This window comes from Aspergillus fumigatus, chromosome 6, assembly GCF_000002655.1.
Source record: "Aspergillus fumigatus Af293 chromosome 6, whole genome shotgun sequence".
In the NCBI taxonomy this organism is placed as follows: domain Eukaryota; kingdom Fungi; phylum Ascomycota; class Eurotiomycetes; order Eurotiales; family Aspergillaceae; genus Aspergillus; species Aspergillus fumigatus.
Genome location: NC_007199.1, coordinates 3,659,882 through 3,679,303, shown reverse-complemented (window position 1 = coordinate 3,679,303; position 19,422 = coordinate 3,659,882). Strand labels below are relative to the sequence as shown.

The window sequence follows — 19,422 nt, the reverse complement described above, 5'->3', positions numbered from 1 at the left end:
AGATTGGCGTCAATAGTTCACTTAAGTTTCAATAGTTCAGCTACGATTGACAAATAACAACTCGTGAATACTTGAGTGCATCCATGGAGATGCATCTGCGGCCCGAAGGGAGGACGGTTGTTCCCTAACCATAGGGCCATTCCCCTAGTCGCATTTTTGGAATCCATGTCAGAATGTCAATCGCATTCCTGAAGGCTGTTTGTGGTAAGATCAGCTGAATGAACCCCGGCGATCTTCATGCAAGGTGAGTGACTGAAGCATACAGGATACACCTGGAGGGAGATAAATAGCAGGATGTTCGCTCGAATTTATTCTTCTCAGTATTACACGGCGCGTTTTCACGATGATCTTCACCAACGCCATTCTGGTGATTAGCGCCTTGCTCCCTGCTACTGTCCTCTCTCTCCAACACACAGAGGTACAAGCCAACATTCCACCATTCAAGTCTTCGACTAACCATTCAGGACTCTCTCTTCCCCGCCAGATGCTGGCCCGACCCCTGCGCCGGCATCACCTTCCAAAACGACACCTACGTCTGCGGGGACCCTCGCCTCGGTCCCGTCGTCCTACCTCAGAAATTCCCACTCAATAACGAGCTGCGCACCTACGCGCGGTTCGGCGCCCTCTGCCCGGCCGAGTTCCTAGACAAATGGGCCACCGATGTCGCTCCAAACGGGACATATATCTACCCTCCTGCCAATGGGTTCGCCCTCGACACAGAGGAGCAACCCATCCTCGGCAACGCGACCTTACCGGTTGGCATGAAGCTTGACCGTTTCGGATCGGAGTATGGCACCTTTCTGGCGCCGCTGGGAGCGCCGTACATCGAGCGCTCGTTGCCGCCGAGTAATCTCAACACGTTTGACGGGATGTATCCGTACAACTATCACGTGTACCAGGTGACCAAGGAGTTTGTCGTCGGACTGGGGCCCATTGCGCCTTGGTTTGAGCAGCCAGGGATGGGGACGCAGTTCGTGACATATACCAATGTGCTGGGATTGATCGATGATGGTTACTTGCGACGGTTGGATGAGAGCGAGTATGATGAGAAGGTGGAATACTCGAATCCGTATACTCCGGGGCCGAATCAGTAGTGGATGCGCTTATGGGAAGTGGATCTTGTTAGAATATCTTGATAACTTTAATGCATCGGTAGGAATTATGCCTCAGGTCTGACAGATCGCATCACGCTAAGATGGACAACAGGAGTTTGGATACCGCAGTGGCTTTTCTTCTGCCACGAAAGATCACAATGTCTTTGGGAGAAACAAGAGTGCCACGGAGCTGTCAGTCTAGCCAGTGATCCCAATAGCAGGAGTCGGCGACAGGCTTTGGGTTAAAGGGATAGGTTTTCGAAGATTTCCAGTATCTTGTGCGATGCCATAAGGGCAGCTGAGGGACCAGGCTTTCCAAGAACCACGGAGCTGCATAGTCGGATATCCTTAACAATATGTCTTCAGCAGCCACCCAGTTCTGCTGTCTCATTCCTGTTCTGTATTCTATGATAATGTCCCGGAGCTCTTGTGGAAGAGACAGGATAGTTGGTTTTCCAAACGCAGCTGGATTGGAAGACATGATTGATACGTCGAGAGATGTATGTCAAAGAATAATGGCAACATCATGAGAAGCGCCTGCTCCATCATGTGATGCTGCTTGGCCCTCTAGCCCTCTCTGGTTGGCGCTGCAGGTATAGCAACACGACGTTATATCAGCAGAGAAAATCCACAGGTAGATTTTTGAAGCTGCAAACTATTGAAAACTCCAGCGTATATATAATATCCTCACCTATAGGCTACGCGGCGTCAAGAAAGGCCTGCTGTTGTTGTTGTTGTTGTTGTTCGGCAGGCGCATGTGCGTTTCCCTTTCTGGACCCCGCTATCGATAAGCCTGCACTAAGATATACTTGTACCCCTCATTCTCCCCATTCTCTCCTCATTCTTCCTCCGTCCTTCGTCAATCTTCGAATCTTCGTTATCCACTACATAGCAGAATGTCGAAACTCTCTGATTACCGTCTGTTGTGCTTCGATGTTTATGGGACCCTAGTCGATTGGGAATCCGGGATCGTGAACACCTTTCAACCAATCCTCGACAAGAACAATTCGTCTATTTCACGCGAGCACCTCCTGAGTGTCTACCATGAGCTGGAGCATGAGCAACAAGCTCAGACACCTGACATGCCATACTCCAAACTCCTAACCAAGATTCATCCCAAACTGGCCCACCGCCTCTCGCTCGCCCCGCCGACCGAGGAAGAGAGTATCGCATTTGGCGAATCAGTCGGCACATGGCCCGCCTTTCCCGACACTGTCGATGCTCTCAAGCGTCTATCAAAGCACTACAAACTGGTGGTTCTGTCCAACGTCGACCGGGAATCATTCGCCAAGACGAACGCGGGGAGTCTGCAGGGCGTCAAGTTCGATCGCATCATCACCGCGCAAGACGTGGGCTCGTACAAGCCTGACCTGCGCAATTTCGAATACATGTTGAAGACAGTACAGGCCGAGCTGGGGGTTGACAAGAGTCAGGTCCTGCAGACTGCGCAGAGTCAATTCCATGACCACCAGCCTGCCTCCAAAGTCGGGATCAAGTCGGTGTGGATTGTAAGACCAGGAGCTGTTATGGGCAACACCAAGCATACTATCTACGACTGGAAATTCGACACGCTGGGTGATATGGCCCATGCTGTAGAAAGCGGGCAATGAATGATAGAACTCAACCCCGTATTGAAAATGTTTCAAGGAAATAAATCGAACGCTTTATATTTTGGTCTGGTCGATCATGACTCCATAGCTAGATTTGTCTCGGCATTCCAGCATAAGGACAACTCCGTAGTACCTTCATGATATCCTAAGTGGGTAATAGGCATGCATGGGGCTTGAGCCCTTTCCACAAGTTGCTTAGTGCATTCTGCATCCACCAACCGTATCTCTCTTCTCTCCCCATCTTCGTCCTATCAACGAATCACCCGTTTCACTGATAATATCAGATCTACGGAGTACTTTCCGGGCCTCCCTCATGGAGACCGCGGCGGAGGTGATTCTGCGACCCGTCCCTCCCCTTACCCAGGTAAACGGTACGCGCTATGTCTCCAACTCATCTGAGGTTATCTCCTTACGGTTTTTCCATGAATGGCAGAGCTTTAAACAGGATGTTCTCGAAGCATCTGCTTCTTTAGATCTTAGCCATCCTGTTCCGTACACGGATGATGTGTCAGAAAACTACGTCGTTGGAAGCGAACTTGGGTTAATCGGAAGGTTCTCCAAGAATGTCTGTGATCCAGTTTCGAAGGTGTTTGCCACTACTTGCCTCTCTCACTTGAAGTTCGGTGATTATCAGTCCGCTGCAGGACCAACGGACACAAGTCAAGTACCTGGTATCACTATGTTCAATACAACAGGACCACCTCGCCCCGCGGCTGTCGGCGAACTCAAGTCTTTCTGGACAGTTGAACTCGAGGACTATTCAATTCGCGAAGGCTACCAGCGGTTAATTGGCATCCAGCATCACATTGGTAAGTCCAGTTACACCTTATGAGTGACCTTGTTAACGGTTCCTCAGCCCAACTCGTCAAGTACATGCGGTCGAGTAAGCTTAAGTTTGGATTTCTGTCGACATACGAGTGGACGATCTTCATTCGCAGAACGGGTCCTTGCCATTTTGACATGTCGTTACCTATTGCAAGAGACGCGTCGAACCCCAGTCTCCGGCAATGCTTGTTAGCGCTAGGTGTACTGGCTTCCAGAGATTGGAAATTCATTGAACCTCCTGACTTCAACATCGCTCAGGTAAGTTTCCGAGGTAGTAATAGCGGCAATCTTCTAACATCAGACCCTAGCTCCGCATTCCGACGGGCCCTTCACGCCAAGCGTCCGTCCGTCCGTCCACTTTCCGGAACCAAATCGGTACCAAGGAGGAGATATCGGACATGCTTGGCTCGTCGTCAATCCTCTACGGGGGCGAAAACGGTGCTGCAACAACGTTCGTAAATTGCAAGAGGATTATCCAGCAATCCTCCGCGAAGGCGATATATGAAGTCACATGGGATGGAAAACCGGCCATCGCGAAATGCTGGTCTCCATCTCGAATGGAACGGTGCGCTGCGGTGTCCGTCTCGCACAGTCTCTCAATCGCTAATACCTTTGTTCTGTAGGTTTGCTGACGAAGCAAGGACGTATGAGAGCATCCATGCGCAACGTCCAGCCGGTTTTGATTTCTTCCCCTCGCTACTAAGTATCGGCAAGATCTGTTGCTCTTCGATCTTTCCGCAGGGTTATATCATTGTGACAACAAAGGTTAATGGGGAACGGCTGGACCAACAATGGGACCAACTTTCTGGAAGCGTCAAAGAGCACATACGTTCAGAGATTTACAAGGCTATTAAGGTCCTCAGGCGAGCCTCAACCATTGTAGTCGACTCCGGAAAACATAATGTCTTGTATGACCCGGCAACCAATGCTGCAACAATGGTGGATTTTGAGATAATGCAAGCATGTGAGGAGGACACCATGAGTCCTGACGAACCAGAGATGTTTTCCATATTCGGGCATTACCCTCGCGAGGGTGGTTAGACGCCATCATCGACAATTGCACTCCGGAGTTATCATTACCGGAGGAAAGTCCTGCTCTCGAAGCATTGCTGCATTTTCATTTGCTTCGGTTGGGTCTCTGGTCGGAGAGTACCTACGGAGTTAACGAGGTTGCTACGCTTTTCAAATGTTCTGTATGTCTTATACCCCGGTCGACAAACGACTTATAGCTTCATGGAATATTCTTGCAGTCTATCTCGTATAAACTTGAATTTCAGGTAGATCCACTGGACTTAAGCTCATCGGACATACCTCGGCAGAAGAGTTGACGGAGACGGAGTACGCTCGGCCATGTCAAGTTCCCCGATTATTGCATTCAGGCTAAATACACTCCATTTATGCTGCTTTAGGCGCATCCATGTTCTATAGACTCGGTGGCTTGGAGGCGTCAGATTACCGGACCTATCACTTTCTTTGTCTGTAAAGCCAGATATCCACCAAGCCAACTGTTCAGTTGCTGGATATGAAATTGTCGACACACTCGAGATAGTGGAAAGAACTTTGCTGGGAACGAGGTATACAAGATGTCAACCAGAATATGCCTTATAATTCCTCCTATACTAGAAACGGAGGTCTAGACGCCTTTTTAGCTAAGTGGTTTTATGGCTGAGACAAGACCATATTGAGTATCTACCCAAACTTACTGGCGTGTTGAAATCAAAAATGAAAGATGCGGGTATTACGGCAGATGACTGGTAGGATGGTATGATGAACATCTGACCATGTCGCATGTTCGTGAACTATCGTCTATTATATTCCACTGAGCAAAGCATTCAGCACCGTTCTACTATAGTGTTGTATAGGTGGAGTCACAATTTCAAGCAAAGGTCGAACGACACGTATGATGTGTCTGGTAGAGTAATACAACCACTACGAGCTGGCGGTCTTGGGCATCTCGCTTCGCTCGTGGTGATCCGTGTGCTCGAGCTTCTCGGTCGTCTTCTCGCCAGAGTCGGAGCCTTCGCCCAATAGAGCCAGTAAGCCGATCTCCCGCTCGATGCGACGCTTCAGGGCCTCGTCCTCGACGGCCATGCTTCCAGATCCGAATAACTCGTCCATCTCTTCCAATGTGCGGCCCTTGGTCTCGGGGACGAGGAACCACACATACAGCACACCAATGGTGGTCACCAAGCCGAAGAAGATGAAGGTACCGTAATCAGAGGCTTCGATGAAGGGGGAGGTTGACAGGCCGACCGCGAAATTGTTAAGCTGGCAATCTGTCAGAAATGTCTTAATGTCGCAAGGGACTGCACATACCCAGTTGCTACTGCCGCCGATACTAACCCCCTTGGCACGCATACTCAACGGGAAGACTTCGGACACGACAATCCACGCGACGGGGCCTGTTCCCGTTAGTCTGTGATATTATAATCCAAGAGAGGACTTGCACGTACCCCATGCGTATGCAAAGTTGATAATGAAGATCCACACAAAGACCACGGCAGCCCAGCCAGCTCCCTTGTGATTCTCGAACTCGCCCGAGTACGTTCCGATGATGCCGGCAACGATAAAATGGCAGACAGCCATACCGATTCCTCCAGCAATCAGGATCTTCTTACGGCCAATGTTGTCGACCCAAAGAACGGCAGGAATGGTAAAGACAAATTCGAAAATACCAGCGACACCGGTTGCGAGGAGGGAGGTAGTGTTGCCGCCTAGTTGGAGACCTTTGAAAATCTGTGGACTATATCCAAGTCAACACGGTGAATTGACTTCAAACGCAATGAACTTACGCATAGTAGTTGATCCTGTGACTTGTTAGCAAGGTCCGTGTAGCACTAAGGGATCAATTGACTTACGCATTGATTCCGTTCCACTGCTGGAAGACCATGATCAAACACTACAGAGTCAGTAATTGCAGCGGACATTGGCAAACGTTGGCAGAATACTTACAGCTACAGTGGTTCGCTTGAACAGAGACTTGTCGGTGATCAGAGAGAGATAGTCATTGAGCCCAATCATGAATCGGCTCTTGAACGAGCCATCCTGGTACTGGGGATACCTCTTCCGAGCGACTTCATCCTCGAACATGCGTAGAGCCTTGATTTCGAGAAACTCGATGCGGACCGAAATGTCATCAACGGAGGTATCGCGAAGCCTGGCCAGAGTCTGTAAGCATTCCTCTTCCCGTCCTTGGTTCATCAAGTGTCGCGGGGACTGCGGCATGAAGAGGAGCATTCCCGCGGCCAGAACTAGGGCTGGAAGGATCTGGATGCACACGGGGATCTCCCAGGCAGCAATGGATTGCCCTTCGCCAGTTCCTCCAATGTAGTTTGTCCCGTAACCAATCTAAGCCATCAGCATTTCTCATCGTACTAGAGTCGACCATCTACATACCCAGAAGCTGACCATGATGCCGAAAGTAATGGATAACTGCTGCACAGCGACCAGAGAGCCACGGATTTCCGGTGGTGCCTAATGAGGTCAGGCATGATCTTCATATCGGTCCTTGGAACATACCAGTTCTGCATTGTACAGAGGCACAATCATACTGAGGTTACCCACGCCCAGACCCGTAACGAACCGCCCAGCGTAGATGTAGTCCGGGTTCTTGGTACATGCCTGGACAATGACGCCGACGCAAAACACAACCACCGCAATGACAACCGTGACGCGACGACCGGTAGCATCGGCCAAATATCCGTTGATGAGGGTTCCGAGCCAGGCACCGAGTTCCAGAATCGCGGTCAACATGCCTTGTTTCACTCCGGTCGTCTCTGCATATCCTTGGGTCTGGAAATGTGAGCGACTACTCGACGTTAGGTCATCAAAGAATCACGTACGGCTTCGATGAAGGAGTGCATGGTCAAAATCTGCGCGAACATTCCTTGGTTGTCTGGATACGTCAGCCTCTGAAGCATTTCCTTATGGAGGGTAGATTAGAGGAGATGTCCATACATCCATAAACCAAGCCACCCAGAGACGCAAACAAAGCAATACCAAAGGTCTTTTTGCTGCTGAGCAAGCCACGCCAACCGACCTTTCCGCCAGCCAACTCGGCTCTTTTGGCCGAGATGCCTTCGGAAGCCATGCCGCCAGCCATTCTGACTGGATGGGTGTAGATAAGCGGGTGAACAAGAGGTAAAAGGCAGGATCAGACCAAGTGCTAGCAAGAGACCAGAACACAAAAAAGACAGGTTCGATTGTCATCAAATATATAGTCGAAACACAGTTGCAGTCCGGAACAATCGGCAGCCAAGGCAGTCTTACGCGAGCTTCTACTGCCAACAAATGCTTGAATTCAGCCCGATCGCCGCACCTGAACCGGCGCGAACATCTCCATCAGCCCATGCATTTATCCCCTCCTCCGTACGATACGATGTTCGGCAATGATCGGTATGGATTTATCCTGAACCAATGGCGGCGATGGACTGAATGGGGAAGTGGTCCACTTTCCCCGGCCTTTATCCCCGTGGGGCCACAGTTGCCTGGAGGAGGCCCATGTCCTTGCCATGATCGTTCAGAATAGTGTGGATTGTTGTTCGGACTATGATTAAATCTAACAACACGCAAAGAATGGCCGTGTAGCTTGGAGGTGTTTGTCCTCAATATCTTCCATATTGCTAAGCTTCGTGGCTGCCGATACGAGACGCCATGCCGGCTGCCGGCTCGGCATCACAATCTTTTCCTTGCAATGCCGGTTAGTCATGAAGCTAGGCAGAGAACAGCGATGGAGCGACGCCAGTTGTTTAGCGCTGAGAAGAGTGAGTTCAGCCTACCAATCATACGCACAAGGAGATACATTCTGTCTCAATCCGGGGGTGGAACTGACTCAGGTCGTTGGAAGAATTTCATGAGGAGAATTCCTCGCCTTTCGAATCGAGTGGAGCTGGAACAACCCAGCGCTGATTTTCGCCGAAATTCTCCCCCGTGGACGAACTGTATCATGTTTGATTGGATATTCATCGTCCTAACTTTAGCAATCGATGCACTGCAACACGTCATAACCGTCTGTGCAGCAAAAGGACGACATAATGCGTGGCCTGATTCCCCTGGTTCGACGTACATCGCGATGTAAACTCCAGCAGATAGATACTGAAGACAATACTCTCAAATAATATATAGGGTACCAGCAATTATCGCGCGCTCTTGGCTCGAGTCTGATTTCCATTTTCAGGATGATGCATTCCGGGTAAAAGATGCGTTTTTTGGTATCATATGCCCTGTTCTAATTCTAGAAAATGGCCCGGGTAATCGATTACGTCTGTGGCCATGCTAGATGGAGCCCTTTGACAGTAGTGGGCTTCACGCATGAACCAGAGCGAGAACTGAATTCTAGGGTAGTTTACGGCAAGTCTTTGGGACAAAGCCGAAATAACAATTTTGGAAGTTCAAGTATGCAGACTGCTCTGAGCTCCTCCTGACTAGAATTACATTCGATATCATTTGGTATTTTACCATACAGGGATTCAATCATCATATTAGGGATTTGAATGGCCATATTGAACCTGTGGCTGATTGTTTGCAGTAAACACACAACTACTCCTTATGACATGGTGGCGCAGAGTGAAAATGGCACACAGAAAGCTGACAATAGCCCCAAAAAGAGGAAAGAAAGGAGAGAACGCGATTCAGAATCTGCTCTGGTAAGGAGGTCCTTAAGAGTAAGGGCAATTAGACAGGTATGATGTGGGTAGCTTTGCAAATCATTAATAAAGCATGGTATTTTGGTCATCTGTTCGTAGACTTTGTCCCCTGTGCGGTTCCTTTTCCTTTGGTGGTTATGAAGAAATCTGATAGCCTCCTAAGTTACTCACGTAACATATCCAGCTGTGACCATAAGCAACAAAGACACCACTTCCAGTCAGCGATAGGCAGATCAACTAGCTTATCACGGAGTAGCATTAACAGCGATAACCTGATTGCATACTAACAGTGGATGACTCGGCAGATTAGCCAAGGCGTAATAAGAAGATAGGTTCCTACTGAGTTGTAAGTTGTCCTGCTAAGCAAGCCTATTTACTAAGCTGAGAAACACAAGCCGTACAGGCTGGAACTCTGATACTAGGTCAAGTTAGCTAGGAGACATCGCGTAGTACTGATGTTTAATGCTCACGCCCCGCGCGTTGACAGGGTGCGGGACTAGATCCGGCGAATGCTTGGATTTGTATGGCAGAAAGCTCCAATGAACCATCCATTTTTTATTGTGCCTGTATCTAGTGCCCCGATTTATCCATCAATTAGAGGATTTTTGATAGCGCGCTCCCTATGTCTCCCAGTGATATGATTTTCCTCTAGGCGCCCAACTTGTGGCAGGGTCATGGAGACGCCGAAGATATGCTCGAGATCATAAAGCTTGACCAACGTCTATCAATTCCCTATCAGACCCACTGAGCTGTTGACTGTGATGGAAGTCTTGGGTCATCTTCAGTCAACATCGTGGTGGTGGATATTAATGTAGCATCTCATGGCGGAAGTATAGTAGTCCCAAGCGTTCCAAGTGTCATCATATAGTTTTGTGCTGAAAGCACTTCTTCTGGTTTTCACAAGTATATCAGGCTGTACAGCCCCGGAATCATTACTGGTAAAATCTCCTGGTGGAATGCCAGAGACAGTGGTTACTCAGCACCTGTAGTATCAGTTGTCACCCATGACTTCACTGGTAATGTGACTGAGCCAGTAGAGACACAAACTGCTGTATCAGCAGACGCAACATGTAATGAGAACTTTCTCTGGAATATTCTTGAGGCTGTTATCTGATAAATAGAAGTTGCTCCTCGAAAATGGATGATTCAAGGTTGGGATTATGGGCCGAACCACATTACATAGAGGAAAGGCATCATCAGGCTGTTAATGTCTGCAAAGACTGATAGCTATTACATAGCACGCACCAAAAATCCTATGATTAGCAGCAAATATGGCCTCAGAAACCCATGTCGTCAAAGAACTGCGGTTGTTTCCTTTGACCTACTAAACATTAATACCGAATCTGCCTCGAAAAGGGTGGTATAATTAGCTGTAACGGTGGAATTTACCGATGATCAAATCTAATAGCTCCGTAGAAACTATAAACTGACGGCTTAACCACACTTAAATTCGTTTCACCTAGGGAAAACTAAAACTGGCGTGATCTCCTAGGCTAGGGACCAAACCTGAACTGCTATGAGTCCAGTGAGGGTTAGATTCAATTTTAGTGGTTAGGTTATGCAACTCTATTCACCAGCATATAAACAAACACAAATTTGGACTCTCTAGACCTCTTATCAGTGCTACACACTTTCTCTTCCAACTACCCCAGTTAAGTGAATACTTTCTGTGCACTATCTGCAGATGATGGTGATCCTGCATGTCGTGGACCAACATCATCATTAATAATCGACGCGAGGATATCGCTCATCCACAATGGCCAGAGTCCGCCTATGAAACTCTATGTCTAACCAACGAGAATTCAGTCAAGCTTGGTCCTACGAATAGAATTGGACTTTTTGCGGGCTCGATGCAAGTTGCTGACAGCCAAGACTTTCCGCCAGCAGCGAACTCTATCCAGTAGTTCCGCCCGCTATTCCATACTGGGGCTTTGGTTCACCAGTAGCATCCGGCATTGCTTGCCAAGATCAAGCGAAAAAGCAGCATAGCCACTTTATCGGTGACAACCCAGCATGGTCTCCGACTTCGACTTCATGGTCGGTGGGAATCCGTCATCTTGGCTGGCGTTAACACCTTGTCTCCGAGACATCCGTCAGCTGCTGGGTGGAGTGTAATCGGCAGCTGGTGGCTGTGCATACACCATGTCATGGCCCCGGCCAATGAGCCAGGAAACTCATGATATCGAATCTCCTGTTCGATTTTGGATTCTTTTGAGATGACGAGTCCCTATCTTGGCTTCCCCAGTACATCGATTTGACATTGGGAACTGCAAGGTACCTTCAGTTTTATTTGGATGCCTAGCGGACGCCGCAGCGACAGGCCCTGTCTGCAATATTGTATGGTTCTTAGCTTGTTTGTATCGAAATGGCGTGCAATACATATATGGGGATGAGGTTTATCGAGAAGATGTCGACTACTTCGTTTCGTGAGAGGCTGCCAGGGAGGTAGCCATGAAAATTTTCAACCTCGTCAGCTTCATTGGTGTGATCGCTGCTGTGAAACATGTTGCAGGTAAGGTATGAGCGCTCTGCCATGCACTATGCATACTAACGTTCTTAGCGCATTCGGTGCGAACCTCCGCCTGGGATAGTGAAACCCGACTCGAGAATATCATTATCCATACCGCGTCTCATGGTGTTGACGCCTACTCACCCTTTGAGCTGTCCTTTAGCCTTCCCGGGCAAGGAGCGCTGAAGCTGAGCCTGGAGCCGAACCATGATATCCTCACACAAGGTTCCCGTGTCCATTACATCGGTACGGACGGCATAGTTCGCAGGGCGGAAGCCGTGAATAGAGCCCAACACAAGGTGTTCAAGGGTGTCGTATCTGCTCGGCATGTTGGCTCAGACGCAACTTGGAATCAGGTTGGCTGGGCGCGGATATATATACATCGAGACGGGGTTGATCCCTTGTTTGACGGTATTTTCGGCGTGGCCGGTCAGCAGTACCAAGTGACGATAACATCAGGATCCGGGAATGCCAGTGAACCGCAGATGATTGCTCACTATCACTCTTCATATCAAACATGGGATCGATTAGCACCTCGGTCGCCGCAGTCTTCGGGAAATCCCTTCATCACAGATGACGATTTACCATGCCCTAGCACCAGAAGAGTCGCCTTGGTAGGCATCGCGACTGATTGCACATACTCGGCGTCGTTCACCTCCAGCGATGAGCTCCGGCGAAACGTCATCAACATGGTGAATACGGCCTCGGAAGTCTACGAGCGGACCTTTAACATCTCCCTCGCCCTCCACGACCTGACCATTAGCGACCGAGATTGCCCGAGCAGTCCGTCCAGTCCAACGTCGTGGAATGCCGACTGCTCGGCAGGAGATCTTAACTGGAGACTGAATCGATTTACCTCCTGGCGCGGGTCCCTCAACGATGACAATGCATACTGGACGCTAATGACCGGGTGTCCGTCAGGTCAGGAAGTCGGGGTTTCCTGGATCGGTCAATTGTGCTCTTCCAACCGGGCCCGACAAAGCGCTGGCGCAAACGTGGTGGCACGCAGTCGCAGCGAATGGCAGGTTTTTGCGTAAGTCTCCTTGTCCTGCACAAGCAATGCTTCAGTCGACTGAACTGCGAATTTTGTAGCCACGAGTCAGGCCACACCTTTGGAGCCGTCCATGATTGCGAATCAACGCAGTGTGCTTCCGCCCAGAGTCAGTGCTGTCCGTTGTCCTCGTCCACCTGCGACGCAAATGGCCAATACATCATGAACCCGGTCTCCACGGCCTCCCAGACAGCATTCTCGCCATGCACCATTCGGAACATCTGCTCGCAACTCAGTTCTGGTCGTGTCAGTACCCGCTGCTTGGTCAGCAACAGCAACATCACCACAATCACAGACAGCCAGTGCGGAAATGGCATTGTGGAAGTTGGCGAGGAATGCGACTGCGGCGCCACCTGTGATCAGAACAGTTGCTGTGATGGATCGACCTGCCGCTTACGAGCGGGGGCTCTCTGCGACGATGCTGCGAGTCCGTGCTGTACCAACTGTCAGTTTGCCTCGGCGGATACAGTCTGTCGTCCAAGCACCGGCCCATGCGATGTTGAGGAGATGTGTACCGGCAATTCGACCATATGTCCCGTGGATCGGGTTCTGTCGGGTGGACAACGCTGCGGGGATGGTGAGGGGGGTTCCGGTAACCCGTCATGTTCCAACGGAGAATGCAGACGAAATGAGACCTCCTGGGTGGACAGTCATCGATCACTCATTATTGGTCTCGCTGCTGGGATTGGCGGTGCGCTGGTCCTTGCCATTTTGGGTTGCATGATCTGCAGCTGCTGTCGCCGGCCGTCCAAGAAGGCATCGCCAGCTGTGCCAGTGATATCGCAGGTGTACCCTCCGCCACCTCCCTATCGTTACAGGTAGAATGATTTGAACGAGCTCAAGTTCTGAATGGTAGTAGATGATCTTTCTGAAGCATAGCAATCAACGAGCACAGCTACACCCATGACCCTTTTGCACTGGATTTATATTGTAAAGAAATTGGAAAGTCCACGCCCCGAGTACGACAGATCTTGATTATGCCGTTAAGATACTGTCCTGTCGTAAGTATCAATGCAGTAGTAATTGACTCATGTCTATTTATGCATTGATAACTGGAAGATTGCGGGTCAGATATCCACGCCACTCGGGAAGCGTACGTTTCCAGGGAGTGTTCGTGGCCTTTTGCAGGTCTTCGATGGCGCTGGCGTATTTGATCAGAGTCGGTTCGGCAAAGGCAGTCTGTACTATTGCGAGTCCGTACGGCATCCCTGATTCGTCACTGACACCAGCCGGGATCGTAAGGACGGGATAACCCGCCTGTGCCGCAATCTGAATACTTTGGGCCACATCCGGCGGTACCAACAAGCCATCCAGGGTGCGGTTTCCGTGCTTCAATGCCGCATCGATTCCCTCTTCGCGTGTGGTACGCCTGCAGAATTCCAATGCTTGCCAGTAGGTTTTGTCCATGACACCTTTTGTAGCTAAAGATGCCTCAAACCCGTCTTGCCCTGAACCAAATGCCGGATGGACGCCGGGGAAGCCGCCTTCCATGCCGAAATTGGCTTTATTATACTCGACCAAGTCTTCCAGAGATCGCATATTGGTGTTGTTCAGTTCCGAGAGATACGCTTTGATGTCGTTGTAAAAGTCGACTTTGACGTAGGTGTACTCAGATTCGTTGGGATATCCACGTCTACTCCCATAGTCCCAGTCCCATCCATCCGGTGACACAATTTGACGGTAATGCGGGAACTCGGTGCCATTAATGATGGTGGCACCGGCAGCCCTAATCAAATCCAAGAGCTTCATCAACTGAGATATTTGGTCTGGATCTCCTAAACGCCACACGGATTCCCAGGGAAGGCCGAACACAGCACCCTTGAGAGATGACCGATCGCTCAGGTACTGAGCATACCCGCCAACGGGTGTCCGGCCATTCTGGGCCAAGGTGTAGTTATCGCGCGGATCAACACCATGTATGGCGTCCAGGATATATGTAGCATCGCGCACCGTTTTCGCAAACACTCCCACCGTATCTTGATGCAGCGATTCAGGGATTACGCCGTCGCGTGATGTGAGGCCCACTGTAGGCTTTATACCAACAACAGCATTTCTCTGCGCTGGATTGATCACTATCCGTGACCGTCAGAGATGTTTGAAATAGGGAGCTCTATACGAGAAACGTACCACTGCCATCCGTCTCTGTACCGAGAGCAAAAGGCACAAGGTTGGCCCCCACAGCCACGCCTGAGCCAGAACTGCTGCCCCCAGGATTGACTGTGAGGTTGAATGCACTCCGACACTGACCTCCCCGAGCAGAATAGCCTTCGGAGTAGTTGTTAGATCGCATGTCAGCCCATTCGCTCAGAGCGGCCTTCCCCAGCAACAGCGCCCCTGCTTCCCGCAACCGTCGGACAACAAATGCGTCGCGTGGCACCACCGACCCCAAGAGAGCCCAGCTGCCAGCGGTGGTCTCCATGCGGTCCTTGGTCGCGATATTATCTTTGACAGTAAAAGGGATACCATGTAGCGGGCCACGTACTCTGCCCCGAGCGCGTTCAAGATCCAGGGCGTTCGCAATAGCGGACGCGTCGGGATTGTGCTGGAGGATGGCGCTGTGCTTCGGTTCAGCAATATGAACTGTGGTCTGCGCTAGGCAGTAGAACAGATGCTCACTTGAGGTAACTATCCGTTTGGGAGATACGATCCAGATAGCAATGAAGCAGTTGAAGGGTTGTCAATTTCCCCGAGGATAGGTACTCCTGCAAGTTGTCGATGGTCGCTTCTTCCAACTGTATTCCATGACAAGGTCGCATTGGAAATAAAGAGGAGCCACCGGTGCCAAGCAATGGAAAGTCATAGACGGATGGATTCCAATAAGTCTGGGTCTCCAGGAGATGGTCTTCTGCCGGTCCTGCATTCACCGGTAGAAGTAAGGCAAACAACAGGAGATGGTGGATCATGAAGGCGAATGCTTGTTACACTATAGGCGATTTAGTCCTCGTTAATGGTCGGACGACTTTTGCTACCCCAAGTATCTTGCGGTGCTTTTGTAGGCGGGAGTCAATTTGTTTTGAGTCAAGAGGGATGAAGTCTATTGGAAAATCTAAGAACCGAGACTGATGGGAATCATGTCCAGGCACCTTTTTGGTCTAGTGGTATTAAATTTCGATAAAGTGGCTCTTGTGCTGAGGATTGTATGTCAGACTCGTAACCGTGTGCTACCTAATAAATCCCTGCCCTCATCTTCAACCTCTATCCTACAATGTCGACTACACTGTATTTGTACGGTATATAAATGACTATAATACCTGGAACCATTCAGGGGCTATATACTTAGTCGCCTTGCTACATAGGTAGGTGGTTTGTTGCTCAAGTCGCGTGGAAGTTGAGAATCTGTCATTAATCATTATATAGCGGGCCTTTGCATGCTATCATGCAACTGCTTCTCGCTGGGCACTCTCCCCGACCGACAAGCTCCATCATTTTGCGAAAGACTTATTGTAGCAGAGCTCCCTCTGTTCGAGCAGCAGCTGTCTGGAATGCGTTGATCCAGGGGTTCTCTCTGTCTGGAAGCCCATCAAACAATACCATCCAGAACAGAACTGCAACTCAGCAGGCTCAGATTCTAGAAAATCTCGCAAAGAGTCATGGTGGGCGTTTCTTACTGCCGCACTGTATCTGCACAAGCTTTCTGAGCACGTTGTGGAGCATTCATACTCTCTAAATAACGTGCGAGCTCCCGCATAGGACAATAGGAAATGGATTGTCCATGTCCTCTCTGTGCTTGCTCTGACCATTGAAATTTAAATTCAGAAAACATTCGGTCAGCCCTACAGTCACAGTCTACCTCCTACTCTGCACCTGCCTAGAGGCTGTTAGCTCACTATTCTTATAGCCGGAGAAAGCTAGGGTGCAGATTACTGATTCTGGTGTAACGAGTCAGCGTAGATTCTTCATCATTTCTGTCGCCTGCGAATTAGGATATGGATCTAGACGGATCACAGACAGATTTTATCAAATTAGATTCACGTTACGTGCCGGATTAGGACGTTTAAACCTGAGCGAGCACCCTGATATCCTGACCACGTGATGGGGAATGTCTGTACTGTCACCATACGCATCCTCTACAGACACTGGTTGCACCTACATTTCTGCTGGCACCATTGAGGTGCTTTTGTTAGAGACGCAAATCCCCCACCCTGGACAGGTTGAGGCCACTGAAAACGAGGAATTGCCTGGTCCAGCCGAAAAAGTCCGCTTTGCGAGATTGCTTGTCAAGAGCCTTGTTGGTCTTTTCTTTCCCCTACGATTCAGAAATTGTTGGTCCCATTTCAGTCTTCGGAAAAAGACTGCCCTCGTCACAGTATATTGGATAGTCAGCAAGTGCATCTCACATATCGGAGACCGTGTCGCCGGTGCCACGGTGAATCACTGTTTTCAGCATCCTACCAAGAAGGAGGATTTGCTAGTTTGCTCAAACCTTGGTTCTAATACAGTCTGGCTCGACCATAAGATATCGAAGCTCATCATTGTCGCATCTAAGGTTTACCAAGGATTGTGTGAAATGGCCTAATATGGTTATCGGTTCCATTCGCCTGGCACTATACCAAATGTTTACTGTACTTTCCTCCTAATAGAATTCCGGCAGTACAACTAATATGACTAGAAGTTCATTACTTTTCTCCTCTTCCTCTATTCTAAGAAGAAGAAGTATGCGGCCACTAAGTACTCCGTATACTCTTCCCCATCTCTGAATTACGGATGTTCTATTCTGGACAAGCAGTATTCGGTAATCTACGGAGCAGCTGCGCCGGCTTCCTAAACCTCTGTCACAGCCCAATCTGGATAGTTTCAGCCAGACTGTTAAGGCAAATAAGCCGGATTATCCGAAACGCTGGCCTCCTCATTGAATATGATAGGTGGAGACGTTTTTGGTGGTGGTGTATTATGAGACTGCCTAAGTTGTCGCGTTCTCCATCCTTGTCTTCTGATTGACCGGAATATCTTCAGCACGAACCTTTTTAATCTATCCCAGATCCTGCAGGTTCCCCAGGTCGACGGCGTTTCCTTGGCACGGGGTAATTTCTGCAGCAATCATGCTTGGTGCTTTGGCTTCCTTCATGTCTGCAACTTCGGTATATAAACAAAAATGGCTTCTCATTCTTTTTCTCGACTTTCGCAAACCATACCGTCAATATGAAGCTGTCTGAACCTCTTCTCGTCAGTTTAGCAGCTTTCTCACAAGCTGTGACGGCATTGGTCGCGTTTCCTGGCGCTGAAGGTTTTGGCGCCAATGCGATCGGCGGCCGCAATGGCCAAGTCTACGTCGTGACCAACCTGAATGATTCCGGAACTGGTTCGCTACGAGATGCTGTTTCCGCGACTGATCGCATCGTTGTTTTTGCAGTCGGAGGCGTGATTAAGATTTCCGACAGAATCGTGGTGTCGAAGCGTGTGACAATACTGGGACAAACCGCGCCTGGAGACGGCATCACAGTCTACGGCAATGGCTGGTCCTTTTCCAATGCCGATGATGCCATTGTGCGGTATATTCGGATGTAGGTCTACGCTTTCCCCGTTGATTCTATATCGGATTTGCTTACTGACATCTCTAGTCGCATGGGAAAAGGCGGCTCCTCCGGAAAGGACGCCTTGGGTATCGCGGAAGGAAATCGGATGATCTTCGACCACGTTTCGGTGTCGTGGGGGCGTGATGAGACATTCTCCATCAATGGAGATGCTAGTAACATCACCGTGCAAAACAGCATCATTGCTCAAGGGCTGGAGACCCATTCCTGCGGCGGATTGATGCAGACCGACGGTGGTGTTTCGTTGTTCCGCAACCTGTATATCGACAACAAGACGCGAAATCCCAAGGTTAAGGGTGTGAACGAGTTTACCAATAACGTCGTGTACAACTGGGGCGGGGGCGGAGGATACATCGCTGGGGATTCTGCTGGCCAATCTTGTAAGTCCCTTTGCCTGTTGTGTGGGCTTCAGCTAATTGATAGACGCCAATATCATTGGCAATTACTTTATCAGCGGTCCTTCGACATCGGTGACGGCGTTTACGCGTGGCAATGCAAACTTCCACGGATACGTCCAAAACAACTACTATGACCCTGATAAGGATGGACAACTGGACGGCTTTGAACTCGGCGTGTCCTCGTCGAACTACGGTGGCATGGCAATTATGTCGTCGAAATACAATTATCCAGCGGTGGCCTACACCATGAGCCCAGCTGAGGCCGTGACCTATGTGACCAAATGTGAGTTTCTCCTCGCCCAAGAGAGCATCAGCTAACTGAACTCGATAGATGCCGGAGCATCCAAGGTTAGGGATAGTGTCGATACGCAGTTAATCGCCCAAGTACAGTCCTGGGGCACAGAAGGTGGTCTGATCTCCGATGAAGCGACTATGGGAGGGCCAGGTACTCTGAACGGAGGCACCCCTGCAAAGGATACTGATGGGGATGGAATTCCCGATGAAGCGGAGAAGCAGCTGGGAACAGATCCCAACACCAACGATTCTATGAAACTGCATAGTAGTGGCTATACATATCTGGAGGTGTGGGCCAACTCGTTGGTTCCGTCCACCTACCACTGACCTGTCATAACTGAAGCCCGGGCATTCGGGGTACATATGCCAATTTCCCCTTTTCTCCCACGATCCTTGCAAATACGATCACACGGTTATGTAGATCATCAATGTAACATAGATATTAGCCTAATTATATCGGTACTG

The 19,422-nt window shown here is 49.7% G+C and overlaps 7 protein-coding genes across 7 annotated transcripts; 5 read left to right on the top strand and 2 right to left on the bottom strand.

Annotated features, from left to right (window-relative positions):
• Window positions 1-343: 343 nt before the first annotated feature.
• Window positions 344-1,094, top strand: AFUA_6G14470 (TNT domain-containing protein; the record flags this gene model as incomplete). Its single annotated transcript, XM_746228.1, has 2 exons — window positions 344-418; window positions 465-1,094. 2 exons carry the CDS (start codon window positions 344-346, stop codon window positions 1,092-1,094), a joined length of 705 nt encoding a protein of 234 aa, XP_751321.1.
• An 896-nt stretch (window positions 1,095-1,990) lies between these two features.
• Window positions 1,991-2,704, top strand: AFUA_6G14460 (putative haloalkanoic acid dehalogenase; the record flags this gene model as incomplete). Its single annotated transcript, XM_746227.1, has 1 exon — window positions 1,991-2,704. The coding sequence occupies one exon, from the start codon at window positions 1,991-1,993 to the stop codon at window positions 2,702-2,704; it is 714 nt and encodes a 237-aa protein (XP_751320.1).
• A 313-nt stretch (window positions 2,705-3,017) lies between these two features.
• Window positions 3,018-5,164, top strand: AFUA_6G14450 (uncharacterized protein; the record flags this gene model as incomplete). The annotated part of the gene is made up of 3 exons (XM_746226.2): window positions 3,018-3,513; window positions 3,561-4,094; window positions 4,153-5,164. The coding sequence occupies 2 exons, from the start codon at window positions 3,018-3,020 to the stop codon at window positions 3,986-3,988; spliced, it is 924 nt and encodes a 307-aa protein (XP_751319.1). The 3' UTR covers window positions 3,989-4,094; window positions 4,153-5,164.
• A 294-nt stretch (window positions 5,165-5,458) lies between these two features.
• On the bottom strand, window positions 5,459-7,631 carry AFUA_6G14442 (uncharacterized protein; the record flags this gene model as incomplete). Its single annotated transcript, XM_077805128.1, has 9 exons — window positions 5,459-5,931; window positions 5,983-6,272; window positions 6,322-6,336; window positions 6,388-6,428; window positions 6,482-6,877; window positions 6,926-7,003; window positions 7,049-7,321; window positions 7,372-7,424; window positions 7,487-7,631. 9 exons carry the CDS (start codon window positions 7,629-7,631, stop codon window positions 5,459-5,461), a joined length of 1,764 nt encoding a protein of 587 aa, XP_077661259.1.
• Window positions 7,632-11,625: 3,994 nt separating this feature from the next.
• On the top strand, window positions 11,626-13,556 carry admA (ADAM family of metalloprotease ADM-A; the record flags this gene model as incomplete). Its single annotated transcript, XM_746223.1, has 3 exons — window positions 11,626-11,686; window positions 11,735-12,716; window positions 12,776-13,556. The coding sequence occupies 3 exons, from the start codon at window positions 11,626-11,628 to the stop codon at window positions 13,554-13,556; spliced, it is 1,824 nt and encodes a 607-aa protein (XP_751316.1).
• A 216-nt stretch (window positions 13,557-13,772) lies between these two features.
• On the bottom strand, window positions 13,773-15,805 carry AFUA_6G14410 (amidase family protein; the record flags this gene model as incomplete). Its single annotated transcript, XM_746222.2, has 3 exons — window positions 15,351-15,805; window positions 14,862-15,289; window positions 13,773-14,806 (listed from the first exon to the last, which is right to left on the bottom strand). The coding sequence occupies exons 1-3, from the start codon at window positions 15,635-15,637 to the stop codon at window positions 13,773-13,775; spliced, it is 1,749 nt and encodes a 582-aa protein (XP_751315.1). The 5' UTR covers window positions 15,638-15,805.
• A 2,068-nt stretch (window positions 15,806-17,873) lies between these two features.
• Window positions 17,874-19,284, top strand: plyC (polysaccharide lyase family 1 protein; the record flags this gene model as incomplete). The annotated part of the gene is made up of 4 exons (XM_746221.1): window positions 17,874-18,235; window positions 18,293-18,645; window positions 18,689-18,946; window positions 18,995-19,284. 4 exons carry the CDS (start codon window positions 17,874-17,876, stop codon window positions 19,282-19,284), a joined length of 1,263 nt encoding a protein of 420 aa, XP_751314.1.
• Between the last annotated feature and the right edge of the window lie 138 nt (window positions 19,285-19,422).